Genomic DNA, 20141 nt, shown 5'->3' with positions numbered 1-20141 from the left:
AGAGTCAGTCAGCATCGCCCATGAGAGTCAGGCCAACAGCTTAGGCATGAAACAACATGCTTCATTACCTCTGGAGCTGGTGGGTGAGGAGGGCGGGCTGATTCTCACACGCAGCCTGAAGGGGTGGAGAAGGCTGAGGAGGACAGATAGAATCCTAAAACAAATGCAGGAAAGGAGAAAAAACACTCGTGAGCTCGAAGATTAACAAGACCCGTTCTCAGGAAGGGAAGAAGCTCTCTGTGGCTGAGATTCACGCTACTGCTGGTCATCAAAAGGTTTGATTACCTTTACTCAACCATGGCAACCACGCATATAACTCAGCTCCTCTTTGCCCTGCGTGATCTCCTCCGAAACTCACAGGCCAATCAGCCTGGAAGCAAACTGCAAAGAAGCTGGAGAAAGCAAAGAGGGAAGGCCTACTTGAATCTGCTGCTGGAGAATCTGGTGGTGCTGCTCTTGCTGGTACAGCATGTGCTGCTGCTGCGTCTTCTCCAGGGCTCTTTCATCAATCTGCCCACCGTACATCTTCTGCAGCTGCTCACACTCCTGAAGGGAAAGCAGTGAATACAGATGGGATGCAGCCGGGCCCGCGCCACGCAGGCGTGTCAGCAGATGCAGACCTGCCCCCAGGTCTCACGGGCGGAAGGAGCCACACAGGAGAACAGTGTCCTGGAGGAGCAACTAACCCATTTACGTAGCCATTGGTGTACGAAATACATTCACGCTCTATTCTGGCTGAACAAAGGGAAAACTCCAAGATGGCCTGCGTACAAGCAAAGGTTCCAGTGTGAAATCTGTGTACAAAGCACATGCCACTCGAAGCTTGGTGGTCAGGAAGGCAGAAAGGAAGCCGGCCCTTTCTAAAGCCTGGGGGTGCGCTTCCTTCCTCTGGGAGCGCCATTCCATACCAACCGGAGAGTATGCCAGGTGGTAAGAATGCAGAGCAAGCTCCAGCAAGACCCAGGGCCCATAAATCATGAGAGGAATGCCGGGGTTGCTTCGAAGGACATTCCCTGGGGCCTCCCACCGAAACACAAGCCCAGAAATTCCTCTCTAATGAACTACAGAGACAAGAGGAAAATGTAGTCCCTTCCTGGGGAAAGCTGGACATAACAAGAAGTAAGGAGAGTGTCGGGAAGCTATTTGCTTTGGAACCTCTAAAACTTCAGTGCTGCTGACATGAAGGGGGTAGGAAGTTTAACACCCGGGTCCTCCTGCAATACTGCTCTCTGTCACCCATGCTTCGCCAGAGAGGCCTGCCCTCTCTTCCATTACCTGCTGCAACTGTTTGATGCTGCTGTTGTTGCCCATTTTTTCCAGGTGAGCTTTGAAGGCCTGGATGCTTGCAGCCCCATCAGAGAACCGGCGCACAGGGGAGAAACGCTCCGTAGGGAGGTGCAGGGTGTTGGAGTCCTTGTAGGTAGAGCTGAATACATGGGAAGAGAAGGTTAGGGGCTAGGACTCAGGGGTTTTGACCAAATCACCTAGGGACACTGTTCCAGATGAACACAAAGCTGGCTGGCTGCACGTGCAGCCCTGCACATTACGCCACTTCCACGTCATCTCCAGAGGCCAGTCGTTTCCCTAGCCTGCTTCCCTTAAGAGGCCTCCAAGTGACCGTCTTCCATTTCCACTTACCTTGAGTTGGCTTAATATCCAAGCCCGGTAAGGTCCTGGGATCAAATACATCCAGTTCTTACAAATACACTGGGTCAGAGAGAAGAGCTTCACAGTATCCCTCAGGCCCAGCTGTATAGGAACTCTTGCTTTTATAATCATGTCTCTATCTAGTGCCTTTAGAAACCTAGAGCAAACCTACCCGTTTGACCCGAAGTTTTCCCTGAGCAGCATTCTCCATACGATGGACCAGACGGAAACTACAGTCAACTGTGGGGTCAAAGGTCTGGCCTGGAATTCACAGGTTTTGTGCTAGAAAACGGAGGGTGGAGGTTAAAGTGGGGAAAATTGGGACTTGTGATCCCCAGATGGAGACAGCCCATTCTTAAGGAATGTGGGCCTCAAGATCCTGCACGTACCTGGTCAACGCAAATAAGGTTACCTGCTGTGAAAGTTAACTTCTCAGGGCAGTGGCACCCTCCCAACCTGCTAATGAAAGAGGAATCATGTGGATTACCTTCAAAATGACCCACTGCTCAATCAGAACACAGCCAGTGACTTACAGAAAGAAAGAACAAGCTATCAATGATAAGGAATGCCTAAGACAGCATCAGAGTTAGAAGCTAACACCTATACTTATTACCTAATCAGAAAGAGATGTTTATGGGTTGAGGTAAGCAGATAAAAGACTGCCAAGGCAGCATTCCAGCAGCTGATGGAAAGGATCAGGATTTCATGTCGAGGGCAGAGATGACATCACACTGAGCTATGGGTGACATGATGTACCACCTTGCCAGTCACTCATTCTGGACTGAAGCAGAACCAAGGCTAAGGAAGAGGGTTAACAAGTGAGTTCAAACGCAGCAGACAGGGAGGGACTAGGAGGGTCTGGTGACTGTGCAGAGGGGTCAAGAGAGTTCTGGCAGCAGGTGAAAGCCCTTTACCCTCTCTTCTCTAACGATGGCTCCTGTTTCAGACTCTACCTGAAGCCGAACAGTAGGGAGCTGATGAAACGAACACGAACATGCATCTGGTTCAGTAACACAAAAGACAAATGATTTTGGCAGACGCACTCCAGAAACAGTGATCGTGAGAGCCGCTCTCAGGAGTATTTCCTCAATACTTCTTATTTCTGTCTCTGCTTCAGGTGTTTAGAGTTAAAGCAAGCAAATACTATTTTCTCCTAAAATTTGATTCTTACATTTGCAACATATTCTGATAATGGACACATTTCTGATTCATTCAGAAAGTCATGTTCTTCAAGGAGTTAATATGGTCTGTCTGCACAAAACACATTCTCTCCCATCAGAGCAATACTCCCAGGTCCAGGTATTTCACGGCTTTTCCAGAAGATCAGGTTGTGAACAGACTGACACCCACGGCAGCCCAGCACAGTAGATTCAGTGGAACAGTTCTGACGCAGCTGCTCATTTTGGAAGCACTGATGGTATCAACTGTGTTTTATTTTTATTAGCAATCATGTTCAAACTCAGGACAGCCTCATATTAGGCTGATATTCCCACTACACTCTTCAAACAGGGACTTGGCACCCCACCTAGATAAAATCCATCAGTTGTGTCAGTTGTTTTCTGTTGTTGTTGTTGTTAATTACACTTAAATTTTTTTAAAATTTTAAATTACATACTTCCCGCATTGAAAAGGTCGGTCAGACCCCTCTTCTGTCTCCATGTTGGACTTTATCTATGATACCCCAGAAGAATAGATAATATGTGCTATTCTTGAGTCATTTCCTCCAGCAAATGAAAGGAATTCAGTAATCTATTCAGGCTACCCATTTTCAGTGTTTTATAGCCTGGGAAAGTTTCTCTTTTCCCCTGAAGACTTACTTCAGTCTCTTGTGTTGCCATGTTTTTATAACCCCATCGAGACACGCTGAGGTTGCATAAATGCCCCACCGTACACAATCTGTCACTCATAAAGCATTCATTCCAGTTCAAACTGGCTTGACCATAGGAAACCCTCTACCAGGAGTGTTCACACAAAAACAGACAGCAGACAGACTTCCAGCAGGTAAGGCCTTGACAATGACTAGGCAGGGTGGAAACCACACAAATGGAGCTGTGGGCCAATGTGGTCTTTCTTTAGTAACAGGTGTAAACAGGATATCAGGTCTGATAAAGGCAGACTATGGAGATGTGCTGATCTTCATGCTTCCCCCATAAGAACACATCCTGAGGAGCACCTGAATTAAACAACGAGTAAACCCAAAGGCCTGAAACTAAACAACAGACCCTGACATAGGATGAAAAATTAAGTGTGGGCTATAAAGGAGGGGAAGATAGAAACAGGGAGAAACAAAGTAATAAAGCGTCTATTAGGTAACAGTGTAGAGCTCAGTTATTGAGAAATCACAGAAAATGTTTGGAGTGGAAAATGCAGCTAATAATCACTCAACGTACTCTCGATGTAGTATCGTAACAGTGTTAGGCCCTGAGAGATTTTCCTTATAAAAACACTGTCTTTCTGTGCCATCAGAGTTTTATTTGAGAAATGTCATTTCTACTAATAAACCATTTTCACTACATTATTCATGGTCATTTATAAAAGCTTATCTTCCTCCTTTCTAAGTTCCAACGTGGCACTAATGATGTCTCAGTCTGCTCAGAGGTCACCTGTCTCTGCTGATTACCTCTGATGCCCAGTGGGTAACTAGACACAATAAAAGCACTGTGTCAAGATTGCCAGTGTGAGCCTGTTGCAAGATTGAATAACAACACATTTATAAACTTAATCTCCCTGGAATCTGCTTTCCAACCTTCCCAAGTAAGACTGCTTTTCACTGTCCTCCCAAAAAGATTGAAAGAAAATAAGCTCTAGCAACTGGTGGTGGCTTTGAAAGTGTGGCCTTTGAGCTTGGGGACAGCTTCAGAATGGACTAAAGGTTAAGATTTTCAGTCATCGAGGTGTTCCCAGAAGAGAATCATCTTCTTAAGCCAGCAAAGTGTCATTCCCCTCTGTTTCGAGGCTTACTTGAACTCAATTTTGTGAAGTTTTCTTGGCAAGAAAGGTTACACTTGTTTTTATTTCTTTAAGACAATGAATTATAAATGTATCAGAGACCTACTAAAAGATTTTGCCATCAGAATATTGCAAGGATGACTTTTCAAGCACAACACTCAAGAGGATGGCGTATCTCTGCTCTACCACTCACAAAGGAATGTATCTTCCCCCATATCTAAGCTCCTTGTTCGGCGGTCACGTGATAAGAAATGCTCATTCTTCTGATGGCGATGGGTTATTAAAGGTCAAGCCTATTGATGTGGCTACAAATCCTTCTATATTTCCAGTTGGTCTTCTGAGAGCTTCACCCACTTTCAGGTTTCAAGTTCAGTTTCATCTATAAGTCAACATCTAGAATCACGAGAATCACCTGCAGGCACTCAACGTGCCTACGAGGTAATGGGAAAGAAGCATCTCATATTGTCCTGGGCACTGCTTAGTTAAGGAGTTGAGAAGATGTAAGTTCAGGATGCTATTTAAAGCCACGATGCTAGTCACCATGTCTGTAAGACTAGCCAGAAGGGTGCCTGTCCAATGAGCCTCAAGGAGCTCCCACAGCTCACGTGGCTACTCACCGATGCTGATCAGGTACCAGGTGAGGGGGCCAGACCCGGGAACGGAAAGGCTGCTGTCCTAGCTGCCGCTGTAGGTCCGGTGGGATCTCAGCTGTAGGGTTGGTCATGGCCAGTGTATGTCTTTTGGACCTATTTGCCAAGTACCTGCAACAAGCAGGAGCACATTTCATAGTAAAAAAGACAGACAGGAATATATTCCTCAGCAAGAAGCATTAGAAGTTAATCCAAAGCGCTCAGAATGAAACAGTGCCAGAGCTCAAAAAGGGCTCGATGGCCAACAGATCCCTGACTGGATGAAAGTGAAACATGTTCCAAAAGGCCAACAAAAGTTGGCTTACCACTGAAGTGGCTGAATTTTGGACCTAAGACTAGCCATTAAGAGAAGAGAGAAAACAGATGTAGCTCACGAAGTGGATCAATTTCCCTTACTTCATTCCATTCAGGAAAAGAATTTATTTTCTACTTGTTAGTTTCATTCCTCTTTTCTCTCCAAATTTCCAAACTACAAGTCGGAGGAAATGAGCCCTAAGGATTGTTCCTAGAGATGAGCCAAGAGAGATATTCAGAAGGGCTTCGCATGTGTCTCTTGACGCCACTGGCCCCCAGGGCTGGAGACTGACCTCGCTGCAAGTCACAGAAAACAGATCTTTCTATGTGGGGCTAAGTGAGTTCCAACACCTCCCCTTCCCTCATGCCACATGACTGTAACTCCATCATCAGAGAAGAAAAACTGATGTTGTCCCCAGGGAACCAACATTTTCTAAAGGATGAAGAAATGAAACCACATGAAATGTTTAGAATTGTTTTTTAGGGGAAAAAAAGGCAAGGCAAGAAAACAGAAGTTTCAAAAGCTGAAGAGTGGACAAGCTGATGACTTTTCTTCTGAAGACCTTTCAGATCCACCACTAATACCATTAATAAGGTATCAGTCCCCCTTGGTCTGACTGATGACTCCCTCCACCACTGCCGCTCTTACTGGGCATGAATAAAAGAAGCATTATTCCTTCCATTACATCAAAACTGATAGGCATTTTACCCTTTAAATGTTGGTCTAAGGAAGAAAGAAGGAGCTGAAGGAAGTAAAGTGCAAGACAAAGAAGATAAAATGAAATACTGCTGTCTAATTAAAGTAGGAAGGCAGTAAGTTTCCTAATTTCTCTTCATGACACCAGCAGCACCCATGTACAACGTTACACACCCTGTGATTGGCAAACTATAGAAACCACAGAATCAAGAGAAAAACAAAGTCAACACGATTCCTCTATCGGCTACGCTGTAGAAGGAGCTGGCCCACCAGCCAACACCCCTGTTCTTCACTGCTCTTTCCACATGGGACCAGACTCTTTTTGAACAGCAGCTCTCACACAAAGCTACTGGGGGTAGGGAAAGAATACTGGCCAGCAACCGTCCGGGTCTTATAAAGTGGTCTTGTTTCATTCTTAACTACTTTGCCCATTCCAGCTAAAAACAGTTAACAGACTAGAGAGTAATTAGCGGTATGCAAACTTGCCAGAGGGTAAGCCATTAGTGGTTTAATATCCATTTGATAAAAACACCCAAAGTTTCCCCAAGAGCCCATGAAAACCATTTTATTTCAACTTCCCTCAAGGGAAAAAACATATAATCTTGAAGAACACCTGTATTTCTGGGAAAATACATGCTGGATTCTGGTCAAACCCCCCTCCCCGGAAAATAAGAAAGTCAACTCTCACAAGGGGGCATGCATGGAGCTGAGGACCATGGCTAATGGAACTGAGGTCAAATGAACAGTACAGCATGCCTGATGGTCACTGCCATTTTCTGTGAATTAGGCATCTCTGCAAACAATGGATATTTGCATCTGTCCCTGGCCCGAATCCCATATTCTTTTTTCAATATCTCTTTGTTGATACAAAGGGATGGAGGAAACACACAGCAAACAGTACAAGAGGTATTCATTCTCCTGGAAAGGAAGAGTCCATGCCAGCGGTCCATGGCCAGACTAGCTAGGATCACTGTCATCCCAAATCTCCAATTCCTTTTCAGTAACAGTTCTTGGCAGGTAGAAGCAGGCTTTGTGCCTTGTGAATACTATCAGAGTTGCAATATGAAGGCAAGGGGCAAGGAAGGAAGGAGGGAGGAGAGAAAAAGTTCTTATGGTTATTGCTGTCACTTAGGGGACTTCCAATGGTGCTTACAGAAATGAAATTTTCTGGGTAGTCTTCTGTTACTTCCATGTGGGGAGGAACATGCCATCTGGCTTGAGCAAAGAGACCACACATATGTTGAAGCTGCACTGTACCACCTCCTTGGGCAGAGGTGACCTTTCGTTGGTTGCAGGGGGAGCCTGCCCAAGGACGTTCTGCAAGCACTGCCAGATGCCACATTACCTCTGCACAGCTTCCTGATCTGGCTCCCCATCCGAGCTCTCCTCGTCCACAGGGGTAACTGCTGGCACTGCCTGAAGAGAGACAGGAAGGAAAAGCTCAAGGTGGCGCTTCTTCTGCAGTAGCTCTTATTCTAGACACTGGGCTTGGGGCAGGCCTCTGTCACTTTTGTTTTATCTGCAAAGCTTTTCTAGGATCCCTGGGTTATACAGAACTTTCATATACCTTTCCATTGTTCCATTTTTACCTCGCACGGTTGATTTTAATTTGAATTTCTTCCTCTGATTCATCTTCCTTCGTTCATTTATTCATCCAACAAATAGCTGAATGCCCACTATGTTTCAGGATAAAATGTGAATTAATAAAGTTCTTGCCCTTGTTTTACAGTCTAGTGGAGGATAGAGATAGGCAAACAGACAAGTACAAAACAGCAGGACCCAGTCATGGGCGCTTGGGAATTGAGGAAGGCATTCTGGAGGACGTGGCCCCAAACCTGAGACCTGAAGGATGAGCAGGAGTTAGCCCAGCAAAGAGGGGAAGGGGTCGCAAGCGTCTGAGGTTTCTAGGCCAAGAGAAAAGAGAAGGCCTGCGGGTGTTTGAGGACCTGAAAATGTGGGAGAAGCTTTTTTACCTGGAATGTCTAGGAACTGACCTGTTGTTTCATATTAATGTTATTTCCAGACTTTAGATATCCTTTACTCCAGAAAAGCATACTGTTTTTTTAAAAGCACACTTTAGTACATAAAACTGTGTAATTACAATTCAATGCTTTAAAATCGCTGTTACGCACCAAAACATGTAAGTGAGATGAGGACCGCCACAATGCATGCATCACTGTGACTCTTCCCATCCGCTTGTGGGCTGGAATGCTGTATGTCCTTGATAGCTACTCACAGCCTGTGGCTCACATAATCACCATGCCTCAAGCACCAGAGCAAACATCATACCTCAGTTATTACAAAAGAGCATTTTTTTTTAATGGACAATAATTATAAAACAAAACAAACTTTTGGAATAGTTCCATTGTCTGTATGCTCCTAGGGTTTCCAGATCCCTTACTACAGTTCTACAAGGCTGGAGTGAACAGGGTTAGGCAGGAAGTGGCTACAGACAAGGCAGGAGAGGAACACTGTGGCCAGTTATAAATGGCCTTGAATACCACATTAAGAAGTTTATTTTGAGAAAAGGCAGTGGTGAATCACTAAAGATTTTAAGCAGGGACATGATGTTACAAGATTTATATTTTAGAAAGCTGGCTTGCTTTAGTTGCAGCATGAAAATGGCTGGTGATGAGGATTAGAAGACAAGCCAGAACAAGGAAGCTGGTTAGGAGGCCACTGTGCTAATCCAGGCAAAGGATGACAGTGGCCTGAGATAGATAGAGAAAGGGCAGTGGAGATGGACAGAAGTAAGATACTTACTTCACAGGCACTGGGTAACTGATTTGACATGGGGAATAAGGGAGAGGGAAGAAGTAAAGATAATACCCACATTCCTAGCTTGTCTAACCAGGAGAGTGACGGTGCCGTTCACTGTTACCCAGCGGGAGAAACAGGTTTCACACAGTCAGGATAAGTTCATTTGAGGACACGTTGAATTAAAATGGTAAGTACTTGTTGAATAACCAACTAAATTCGTGCAGTCGGTAGTCATGTATACAGAAGTACAGAACTCAGAAGAGCATTCTGGGCTGGAGAATCACTCAGTAACAGAATTAGAGAAGTGGACAAGATCACTCAGAGAGAGCATGGAAAATGAGATGGAAACAGGGCCTCAGGTAGAACTCTGGGTTTCACCTACTTCAAGGAAAAAGAAGAAAGGGAATCTGAAAAGGAGAAGCAGGTGGAAAACAAAAAGCAAGGAGAATGGGTAAAAGAAGACAATATTTCAAGGAGAAAAATGGTCAGCAGTGACTAATACAGTTGGGAGGTCCAAAGAGATAAAGATTAAAAATGTCCAGTGGATTTACCAACAAAAGCTTGTTCGTGACCTTGGCAAAAACAGTTACAGTGGACAGAGTAAGTCACCGCACCTCCCATAAAGCTGTTCCTGATCCTTCATAACCTACATTGAACTTGCCCTTCTCTGAGTGCCTCTGCCACCTACAAGTCCATGGTCTTCACTCTGGTACTTAATCACATAGGGCCTTTTACTGTTATTCCAATACTTCACATATGTGGATCTTATTGTCCCATATTATAAGCTCAGTGAGGCCAGGAACCGTGAATATAAATTCTTTCCCTTTCCCGACAGCAGTGTTACTGAAAGTGTGGCCCGTGGACCCATGCCAGTCCACAGACTGTTTCGTTACCAATCCAAAATAAGGTAGGTAAAGAAATAGAGAGTAAGATTTACAAACCTTTACAGCAACTTAACGGAGTAATTTTTTTCTGTTGAATCAAATAAAATTTAGCCTTGCAGCAGTTCATATATTTAAAAAGTTTTACTTCTCTAATAATTCACTTTCATTTTATTTTACAAAGGTATTTATCCCTGATGGATGGACTGAAGGGGAAAAAAAGGTCCTCAACTAGAGATACATTAAGAAGCACTGCCCTAAAGCACCCAGTAAGGGCTATGGATATAATTAGCACCCAATCTTAAGGTAGTATGAGACTAAATGAATGAATAAATGAATGAAGGAATGAATGAATGAATTTACCTATGACAGAAAAATAATCAGAAATAAACAGAACCCAGCGGAAGAAAAGAATCTTTGAATGTGACCATCATATAAAAAAAAAATTGGGATTGAGAGATACCAACTGTCAGGTTTGAGCTTGTGAAAGCCAAATAATCAAGTGATTCAGGTTGTACCAAAAGTGTGAGGTACTGTTAATCAAAGGAGGAAGGGTTGGTGAGAATGTAATTTTGGAAACCAGTCTAAAAAGCAATTAAGTCCAGAGAAAACTGTTAGCTTCCGCTGCCCTCTGGCAGGGAAACATTATCTGCAGGAAGGCCAGGCCTGAGGCTAATGCTCCCCGCCCACCCGCCCTTGAAGCTGCAGCCGCCCTTTATGCAAGTATCTATAAGTAGCCCCCTGAGGATGAGGCCTCCAGAAGCAGGCTGCAGTGTGGAAACTATTTGGTTAAGTGAAGAAGTTAATATTAACTCAGGAAAATTCTACCAGCCTGAAGAAAATGGGAATGACACTGAGCATCATACATTGAGGGAAAGGAGAAATTCAGACATTTAGGTTGGAGACTCTGGGTTCTACAACCTCTTTATCAAAGGCCTCTGAGAAAGCAAGTTGGGCTTCGTGCTGCAACTCACTGGTGTCATGGTGACAAGAGGGGAGGGTCCCCGTGGGCGCTTTAGCAGCTGCTGGGCATGCAGTTGGATGTTGGCGCCTCCATCTGATGCCCTTCGGCCAAGGGGGCCCATTCCGTTCAGCAGCTGCAGGGTGGGCGGCTGTAACAGGGACTGCTCCTGTCAGTAGAGTGGGAAGGGACAGATTGGTGAGGTGGGGGGAAAGGAGGAGAGAAAACAGCGGCACTCTAATCTACTGAAACTAAGGGATCCTACGATGGTGACGCAGAGTAGAGAAATCTTCCCTCTCACCCGAGCTGCTTTGCAAGAGAAATCATCCTTCCCTATAAGGACACCCTTAAATCCTGGGGACAGTCCCTTCAAGTCTCTCAAAGGAAGCTCTGATGTGCATCCTTGGGGGCAAGCCCTCTCCCGTTTCCGGGTACCTTGTACTCCAGCTGCCCAGCTGGCTGCAGATTTTGCATGGGCAACAGGTTGTGCATGAAGTTCATGTTAGGGGCCACCTGCAGGAATGGAGCCTGCGGGTTGACTCCAGGAAAGCCAGGCAGCAGCTTCTGCAGATCTTCCATAACCTCCGTGCTGATGGGAAACAGGATGACAGAGAAGTTCGGTTACAATTCTCACTCACAACCTATATCCCCAAACTGATGAAACTGCTAAGTTCGGCACAATTTATTTTGTTTTATTTTTCTACTTTCCTCCTAAATTTGTATTTCCCTCTACGATCCCAGAGCGAGTAGAAGCGTGTGGAACCTGGCGCTCCGCCACTTTACTATCTGGGGCTGGGGATCGCCATCCTTCACGGACCACTCACGTAAAACCAACAGCTCTGAGCCAAGAGGAAACGATGGCCCCAGTCCAGTTCAGGTTTCCAAGGCCTGGAGGTGAATGGCAAGTTTCTGGAGGACACAGGCCATCCACTAAAACAATGGCTGCCCGAAGTAGCAACTGATTCACCAGGGAAAGAATGCAATCGGTGCCGTCAGTGCTGATGGGCAGATAAGCGTGGATCTGTCGAGCTCCGATGGTGGAGTTTACCGCACACTTTAAAATAAGAGCTCTTTCCACTAACAGCGCGACACAGGACTCCACCCCTTTGCAGCTGACGCAGCCTCTGGAGCCAGAACGTTCCCCTATTGCCTGTTTGATCGTAGGCTGAGAATGAGAAACGTGAAGCAAGCAAACCAGCAGGCAGGGGAGGGTTTTTGGAAATTGAGAACTCAGAGAAAAAAGAACCCTAGCTTTGCCCCTAGCTGAGCTCTCAAGAGAGCCCCGGCCACACCCTTTTCTTCCCTCCTCAGTACAAGAAATAGCCAGAGAACAGGGGTGGCTATTTCAGTGGTGAGAATCTCCAAGTGCAGAACAAAACCGGGAGAGCTGGTCTTCAGTCCACTTCCCCAGCGTGAGGGCAGCAGGGGACACACTGAAGGACTGTTTTTGGGAAACACTTGGGGAAGCTGGTCCTTATTTGGCGTGGTTTTGGATTTTTGTTTACTTAATTTTTAACATATACAAATTATATCATACTATTTGTCCCCACTTCTTAGATGAGTCTTGCATTAGAATATATGGCAAACAACATCTCTAAAGGCTGTCAAACTCGGATGAATTTTCAGGGGTACCTTTACGTGGCTTAGATCAGAAGACCTTAATCTTTGTGGGAAAAGACATGCTATGCTCTTCACCAAAGTACTGTGATTACCTGGCACGATGGTGGCTTTCAGCCCACCATCCACGAGGGACAGCGCTGTGATTTTTAGTCAAATCCAGTCTCATCTACCAGGGGCCCTGAACTGGGTTAAAAACATGTCTTGGCCACTGGATTAGATCTCATCTGGGAGATACGGTGAAGTAGGGAAAATGTGCCATGGTAGGAACTCAAAGTCAGTGGGAGTTCTCTGCCCGGCTGTTAATCGGGCAGATACTCACCGTGGGTCGGCCACGCCCACTGTGTGCCTCCTCATCGACAAATAGCGGACCAGCGCTTCAGGGGAAGGCTCTTCACCCTCGTCACTGTCCAAGTTCACCGTCCCATCCGGCTGAAGAGGAGAGAAACACAATCAAATTAGAAATAAGAAATAAGGAAAGGCAGCAAGACTATGGGCAAGAAAGTAGTTTCAGCCGACAGCTATCAGAGGTTGCTACTTGCCTCCACGATTTGATTCTCTGGGTTGATGAGCTGCACCTGGGGAACGCTGATGTTCACAGTGGTACCAGCCTGCTCCGCCTGGAAAGCAGTACGCACATATACACACATTCCTTCGGTACCGGAGGGAAATAATGATAGGCTTGCAAAGCATTCTTGATTGCTAAACTCTATGTTTCTACCTCTGAGTCTCTGGTTCCTTTGCCCTTAGAAGCTACCAGGAAGCATTCTTTAGAGAGGACAGTCTCTCTCAATGATTTGCTGTTTCTTTAAAAAAAAAAAAAAAATTCAACTATTGTTGTCCCTCCCAAGTACTGGGACACTCTTCCATCCTCTCTGTCAAAGAAAGGTTCAGTTCTTGCTTGACCTCTGACAGAGCAAGAGATGACAGCCGGGAGGGGACAGAGGTACGGAAGAATAGGAACTCTTGTGACCTAGAGTTAGTGACTAATGGCTAACCAACCCCCCTCCATCTTACTTGTCCCGAATCTGGTCACTGGAGTTATTGCCCACCTGGATGTTGACTGGTGCTTGAAAGGTCATGGCTCGGGGCATGGTAGGAGGTACTCCGACACGCAGAGTTTTATGTCTCTTATGCCGATCACACAGCAGGCTGTAGATTGCACTATAGTGATCATAGGCATCTGATCTTAATGACTACCAAGAGAAAAGGGGAAAGAGCAAAAAACCTGGGTGATACGGCATGTCAATGACCAAAACCCTTTTAATAGTAACAGTAGAAAACCAAAGCGCCTTCTTTCCAAGGCCCAGACAGGGGCAGAGGAAGAAGAACGGGAGGAAAACAAAAAGATCCAAGTTCCCAGGAAAGAGGAATAATGGAAAAGGCAGGACAGAGGGAGTACAGCTACACCCCACCTTGTCCTCCACTCGTTTACAGATACCTGTAGTGTCCGCTCTTTGTCCAGTCCCATGTCCTCCATGGCTAAGAGGACATCCTCATTTAGGGGGTCCATCTGTCTTTCTTCCTTCAGCTGCTGGCATTCAGCTATTAACTGTAACAAAAAAAGGCAAGCTATCTAACTCCCAATTAACCATGTCAAGATGGCATATCATATATAATGAACAAGCTGTTCCATGCTGCCTAGCTTGGGATATTTTTGGCCTCAGACAAAGCCTAAGCAAGAAAGCCCTGGGTACTCAACTAGGAGCAGATAAGATCGTAAGGCCACTATTTTCCTGAGCTCCTTGGGGTACCCGGGATGGCTACAGGGGTTCAAATAAAGGAATGCTACGGGAGCCACTGGACTGAGCACACTAAGAGGAGGGAAACAACCCCGTGGGAGGAGGCTGCACGGCCCCAAGAGCCAGGAAGGGACTCTGATTTGAGGACAAGCAGCAGGGAACTGGTATCACTGTTCTCCAACAACTCAGCTGGTTTAGGATTCCTTCTTGCTGGCTTCACTTGCTTCAGGATTACACAACAGTTTGTACCTAGGCCCGCCTTTTCAGCTCCTGGCCTGATTACAATCTCATGCAGAAGAGACTGCAGTAGCCCTAAGAGGAGTTCCCTGGGGCGAGTGGTGCCCAGCTCACCCTGTCAAAGCTGGGATCAGCGTCCCCGAGCTTCATCCACTTGTGCTTGCAGATCTGCTCCATGGAGAGGCGCTTGTTGGGGTCTAACACCAGCATGTGGCGGATCAAGTGCTCACATTCTGCAACAGACACAGAGCCTGCGTCAAGGTCGGTGAGGGAAGCACCGCTGGGGCTGAGGAACTAGAGGCAAGGTGAGCAGGCAGATTTTCAAGCTCCGGACTTCTAATTTGTTTCTCTTGCTTTGTGATCCTTACCTATGTCCTTGCTTACTCCAGGAGAGACTGGGCAAAGGCAGAAAGAGGTGGAGGAAAGAGAAATTCAAGTCTGGTAGTCTGGTTAATTAATACCTTCACTAAAAGTCAGATCAGAAAAAATCTGGGGATAATCCCTGGATTTCATTTATTTATATTATGTACGACCTCATTTAAGGCAATTAACGAAGAGTTTTGAATGTCCTTCTGAAGAGATTCAGTTATCTTACAAGGTCCTCAAAATAGTTCCTCCCTCCTCTATTCATTCCTATGTGCATACTAAGGCTTTCAGCTTAGGGTCCAAAGCACTCATCAAAACTCAAGGAATTAGATGTTCTGATGGTTCCAGGTGTGGGGAGAAAGGCACAGGCACAGGATGCCTCCCTACCACACACTGGGTCTCTGCTGGCCTTACTGATCATCTTCTCTGCGTTGTTTAAACATTCGCAGGTGCATACAACTGGGCTCTGAGCTAAAGAGATTCAGATCAAGAGATGTCTCTCTCGGGGAGCTCATGCTACAGAATATATTGCAAAAAAAATGACGGTTTCAAAATCAAGACGCCTATATTCTGATTTCAAAACCACCCTCTTATTTCTAAGTTTTCTCATCTGTAAATTGGGGGTTTTGAGGATGAAGGTGGTGATGATGATAGAAACAGCAGTATTAAGATACTCTTCCGAGCACTTTACACAATTATTTTTATCTCATTCAATCCTCACAGCAATCCTAGGAGGAAGGAACTATCATTCTCATTTCGGAGAGGGTAAAAATTAGGTGCAGGGAAGTCAAGAAGCTTGTCGAAGACCACATAATAGGTCAGATTTCAAACCAGACAGTCTGACTCTTAGGTTGTTGCTCTGATCCACACCCTATCTCACCCAGAACCCGCAGAACAAAGTCCAAGGTCCTTTGACTTTCCCGAGCTCCAGCACACGGGCCTTCTTTCTAGTCTGTGTGTGTGCTTCACTCACCCCCTCCAACAGCATTTACACGCGCTGTTTTCCTCAGTCGGGACAGCCGCTCCCAACCCCTCACTTGGCTGGTTCCTTGTCATTTGGGAAAGGGCTTAAATGTCACTTTCTGAGAAAGATCTTCCCTGGCCGCCTCATCCACCTCAAGTAGGCTTCCAGTCGCTCTCTATTACATCACACTGATTTTCTTCACGCTAATGACTTCTTTGTGAAATCACCTTGTTTATTTACTGCTTATCGTCTAACTCCTCCCCCACCCAGGTAAGGTCCATGTCTTTCTTATTGCTGTTTCCAGCACCAAACCTGCAATGCCAAAGATGATTATTACACCTAATAGGAGCTGAATAAACAGCTGATGAATACGTGAATGAATAAATATTTATTGAAACTCTAGTCAAACAAGATTGTATTTGTGGAAATGCTTTTTAAAACTATAAAATTCTCTATAAGATACAAAATTGTCTGTTTCTGTTTTACTCCAGCTGTCCTGAAAATAAAACTGGCCAGTGATAATAACAATAACAATAATAAATTAAAGAGACTTTAATAAGTTAAAAGACTTTTCATATACAAGGCACTGTGCTTACCAACTCTGTTTCATTTAATCTTCACAACAACCCTATGTTAGATACTGTTTTCAGCCCCATTTATAAAAGAAGAAAAAATTAACATAATCAACCACTGCAACCTAAAGGGCAGAGCTGGGACTTGAGAGCTCTGCTCTTGCACACTTTCACATGGATACAAATCATTAGGTATGTTTTTCCAGAGTAAATTCAACTCTGAAACCCCACAATTTCTGCACCGTTTGGCAAACATCATTCTGTATCACCATCGTGAAAGGAATACAAAGAGTAATTAAGACAAATTACTCTTAATTTTTAATTTATTCTAACTTTAAACGAAAATACAACAAAGCAATATATCCCTATATCAAACTGATATTACGGGAATCATCAATTTGTTCTTGCTTTATGATCAAAAGTATATTCAAATGCAGTGTGGATCTCAAAGGCTGTAGTTCCTATATCCCTATAAGATAAACGCCATCTACAACATTAAGCTTTTATTAAAATTATGTCTCCAGAGTAGCAAGGCTAGATGCCACAACTGTAGCCTCTATGTAGATGATAAATATCATTGCCACACATCTTTATGGTGTGCAATTACTTGAGAGGAAAAAAGTGTTCTTGATTTAGAAAGTTACTAAAACTAAAGACCCCCATGTAGGGAGAACGCCTGGGCCTGATTCCAAAGCTGGGAAATTATTGTTAGGCCCTCTAGATGGCACTCTACTGTTTTCTTTTGGTTTCCATATAGCATCTAGTGCATGAACGGTATCCACATTAGTTCTGAATCAGATGACCAAGGCAGAATGATGTTTAGTTACAGGCTCACTTTAAAACAGAATTTTCAAGGCATTTTATTAAAAACGACAACAACAAAAATTAACACCACTGTAATAAGTCCTGATTAGAAGATGTATCTGGTTCAATATCAGGATCTTGAAGCCTCTATTATCATCCTTAACCATTACTTGGTTTCAGATGCCTTGAAAAATCTCCAGAAAAATATGAACAAGAATTTATACACAAAAATTTGCGTGTAGTTTTAGTCTATTCAAGGAGCCCCCAGAGCCTGTCACAGATTCCCCAGGCGTCTACAGGTCCCAGGCTGAGAACTCCTTGTTGCGGTGGCAACACCTAACGGATACAAGCTCTTATCTGTGTGCCCTATATAACATCCAGCGCCCAAAGGAGCAGAAATCTAACACTCTTCACATGTTGCACAGATGGTAAAATATGACAAAATGTGGAAAGCCAGGGTATTATTATCAACTCATGTTTCCTAAGTGTCACATATAGCTCAGGAAATTATATTCAAACTAGACTGGAAAGTACCATTCTACATAAAACATGGAAAGACGGTGAAAACAAAGGAAATAAATGCTTTCAAACCTAATAACACAATTAACCACTGGACAGTCAATTGAAATGAGTGGAAAGAAAATGGGGCCTCAGATCAAAGAGTACAACAACATCAACTTTCCCAGATGCCAAAGAGAACTCTATTTTAATGTCAAAAATGTCCCCATCGCTTGTTCCCTCTCAAAGGGCAGACCTTTGCTACTGAATAGAACTGAAGCACTTGGGGCAGTGCAGGAACCCTCGGCTCTGCGTGTGCCCGAGGGGGCTCCCTTCAGAGCTGCTCTCCTCTGCTCCTCGCAAGCGCCAAGTGGCCCCTGCAGTGAAAATCGCTGTGGCCCCGCGAAACCTGATGCCACCAGAACGGTGACTAGAGGATGCCCAGCTCAGGCCCTGCCCCGCGGCGCTGACAGGCATTTGGATGACTTTGTGGAGAGAGGGCTGCCGTATGGACAGGGTCCTGAAACGGGAATTAAGTTCAGACTGCCTCAATCTCAAGTTATAATTCCATCTGAGGCTGGGTCTTTAACACCTTTTTCTCTTTTTTGACCTTGATAATAAACAGCTTTCTCTAAGAAGCTGAAAGCATTCAGCCCGAAGGAGAAAAAAATAAAGGATGAAGAAGGGGAGTTAAAAACCAACTTCAAATTCACCCAAGATAATTAATAGAAGCTCTGTCTCTAGTTTCCAAGATAGAAGAAATAAATAGAATAGCTTAAGAAAGAAGTTCCTGACTAAAACTTTGAAAACATGTCCCCCGAAGACAGGGTAAAGGTCATGAGGCTGATTTATCTTGGAGAAGAGAAGGTGTAGGCAGGAAGGGGCACACTGGGTGTTCTTCAAGTATCTGAAAGATATTTATACAGAAGACAATGTGCATTTATATTTTGCTGCTCCAGGGCCCTGAATTTGGAATAATTAGAAGTAACAAGTTCAATTTAGGAGAAATCTTTCTGATTATTAGAGTTGATCCAAAGTACTTGATCAAGGTCCTAGGGATCTAAGGAGGGGTCCCTTAGGGAAGTGAGGGGGGCAGTCAAGTAGGCAGGGCCATACCTGGAGCACAGCTAATTTTATTTATTTTATATATTAGTATTCTGAGTAAGGTTTCATTTTAAAAATTAAGTCCAGGGACTTCCCTGGTGGCGCAGTGGTTAAGAATCCGCCTGCCAGGGGTGGTGGTGTGATGAACTGGGCGATTGGGATTGACATGTATACACTGATGTGTATAAAACTGATGACTAATAAGAACCCATTGTATAAAAAAATAAATTAAATAAAATTTAAAAATTAAAAAAAAAAAAAAAGAATCGCCTGCCAATGCAGGGGACACGGGTTCGAGCCCTGGTCCAGGAAGATCCCACATGCCATGGAGCAACTAAGCCCGTGCGCCACAACTACTGAGCCCACGTGCCACAACTACTGAAGCCCACGCACCTAGAGCCTGTGTTCTGCAACAAGAGAAGCCACCTCAATGAGAAGCCCACGCACCGCAATGAAGAGTAGCCCCCGCTCGCCACAATTAGAGAAAGCCCGCGCACAGCAACGAAGACCCAACGCAGCCAAAAATAAATAAATTTATTAAAAAAATAAAATAAACAACCACCCCCTTTAAAAAACAAAAAGAAAAAAGAAAAAAATTAAGTCCAGAAGCAACTGAATAGGATGAACTCTTTGGTCTCCTCCAACTCCAAAAACCATGTAACTATGAAAAGGGAACAATTTGACCTGAAATAGTATCCTTATTGTCACGAGAAATGTCTAATCAGAGGCTGGCATTTGAGATGTCGTTAGAAGGGCCCCCAGTATTAGGTGTGAAGAAGACTTGGGATCCTTGAACATCTCACTGAGCTCTGTGTCCCCAGGGCCCACATAGCACACGGTATGTAACAGGTTCTCAGTAATGCCAGTTGAAAGAAACACGGGACTAGGTGACTGCTACAATTCCTTCTTACAACTTTAATAATCTGATTCCAAGAACCCACAATAGAATAGGCATTCTCCATGCTTCAAGCTAGAAAAAGCAGCCAACTATCATTTTACAGAAGATTAAGATGTGGCACTGTTTGGGGGCAAAAGCCTGAATCAGATGATTTCCAAGGCCTCCCCTTGCAGTTTTAGAGTTCTCTGTCTCATTCACACAGAGGGTACTTACTCACTGATCTTTTCTGAGGCTGCACAGAATAATATGTAAATCAGATTACCACTTGAGGAGACGTCTGCATGTGGCCTAGCCATAGCGTCTAGGTTATGGTACAACAAACCAAAACAGCTCTTGGCAGATAAATCTTCTCCATAAACCCTGTGGATGTGTCTGAAAGTATTAAAATGTATCCTTAGCCTCTTAAGAGAGTGAAGGTGAGAGAAAGAAAAGAGTGGAAAACACATGGAAGGAGGGAATGAAAGATTAATAGAGCAATTCATTCAAAAATATTATTTAAT

General features: G+C 44.6%; 1 protein-coding gene across 4 annotated transcripts in view; it reads right to left on the bottom strand.

Annotated features, from left to right (window-relative positions):
• SIK3 (SIK family kinase 3) overlaps positions 1-20141 on the bottom strand; it is a 252510-nt gene that overhangs the window by 18076 nt on the left and 214293 nt on the right. For 2 of the 4 annotated variants that reach the window (XM_068554683.1, XM_068554685.1), the window contains exons 7-18: positions 14550-14668; positions 13898-14008; positions 13509-13652; positions 12999-13076; positions 12779-12888; positions 11275-11428; positions 10853-11008; positions 7583-7653; positions 5214-5357; positions 1276-1426; positions 421-546; positions 69-154 (exon numbers count right to left, since the gene is read on the bottom strand). In XM_068554683.1, the coding sequence (XP_068410784.1) occupies positions 69-154; positions 421-546; positions 1276-1426; positions 5214-5357; positions 7583-7653; positions 10853-11008; positions 11275-11428; positions 12779-12888; positions 12999-13076; positions 13509-13652; positions 13898-14008; positions 14550-14668 (1450 nt within the window). The remainder of the gene's footprint in view (positions 1-68; positions 155-420; positions 547-1275; positions 1427-5213; positions 5358-7582; positions 7654-10852; positions 11009-11274; positions 11429-12778; positions 12889-12998; positions 13077-13508; positions 13653-13897; positions 14009-14549; positions 14669-20141) is intronic. The other 2 variants (XM_068554684.1, XM_068554686.1) reach the window with 1 other exon arrangement.

Source organism: Eschrichtius robustus, chromosome 11 (genome assembly GCF_028021215.1).
Source record: "Eschrichtius robustus isolate mEscRob2 chromosome 11, mEscRob2.pri, whole genome shotgun sequence".
NCBI lineage: Eukaryota > Metazoa > Chordata > Mammalia > Artiodactyla > Eschrichtiidae > Eschrichtius > Eschrichtius robustus.
This window is presented reverse-complemented; position numbering and strand designations above follow the sequence as displayed.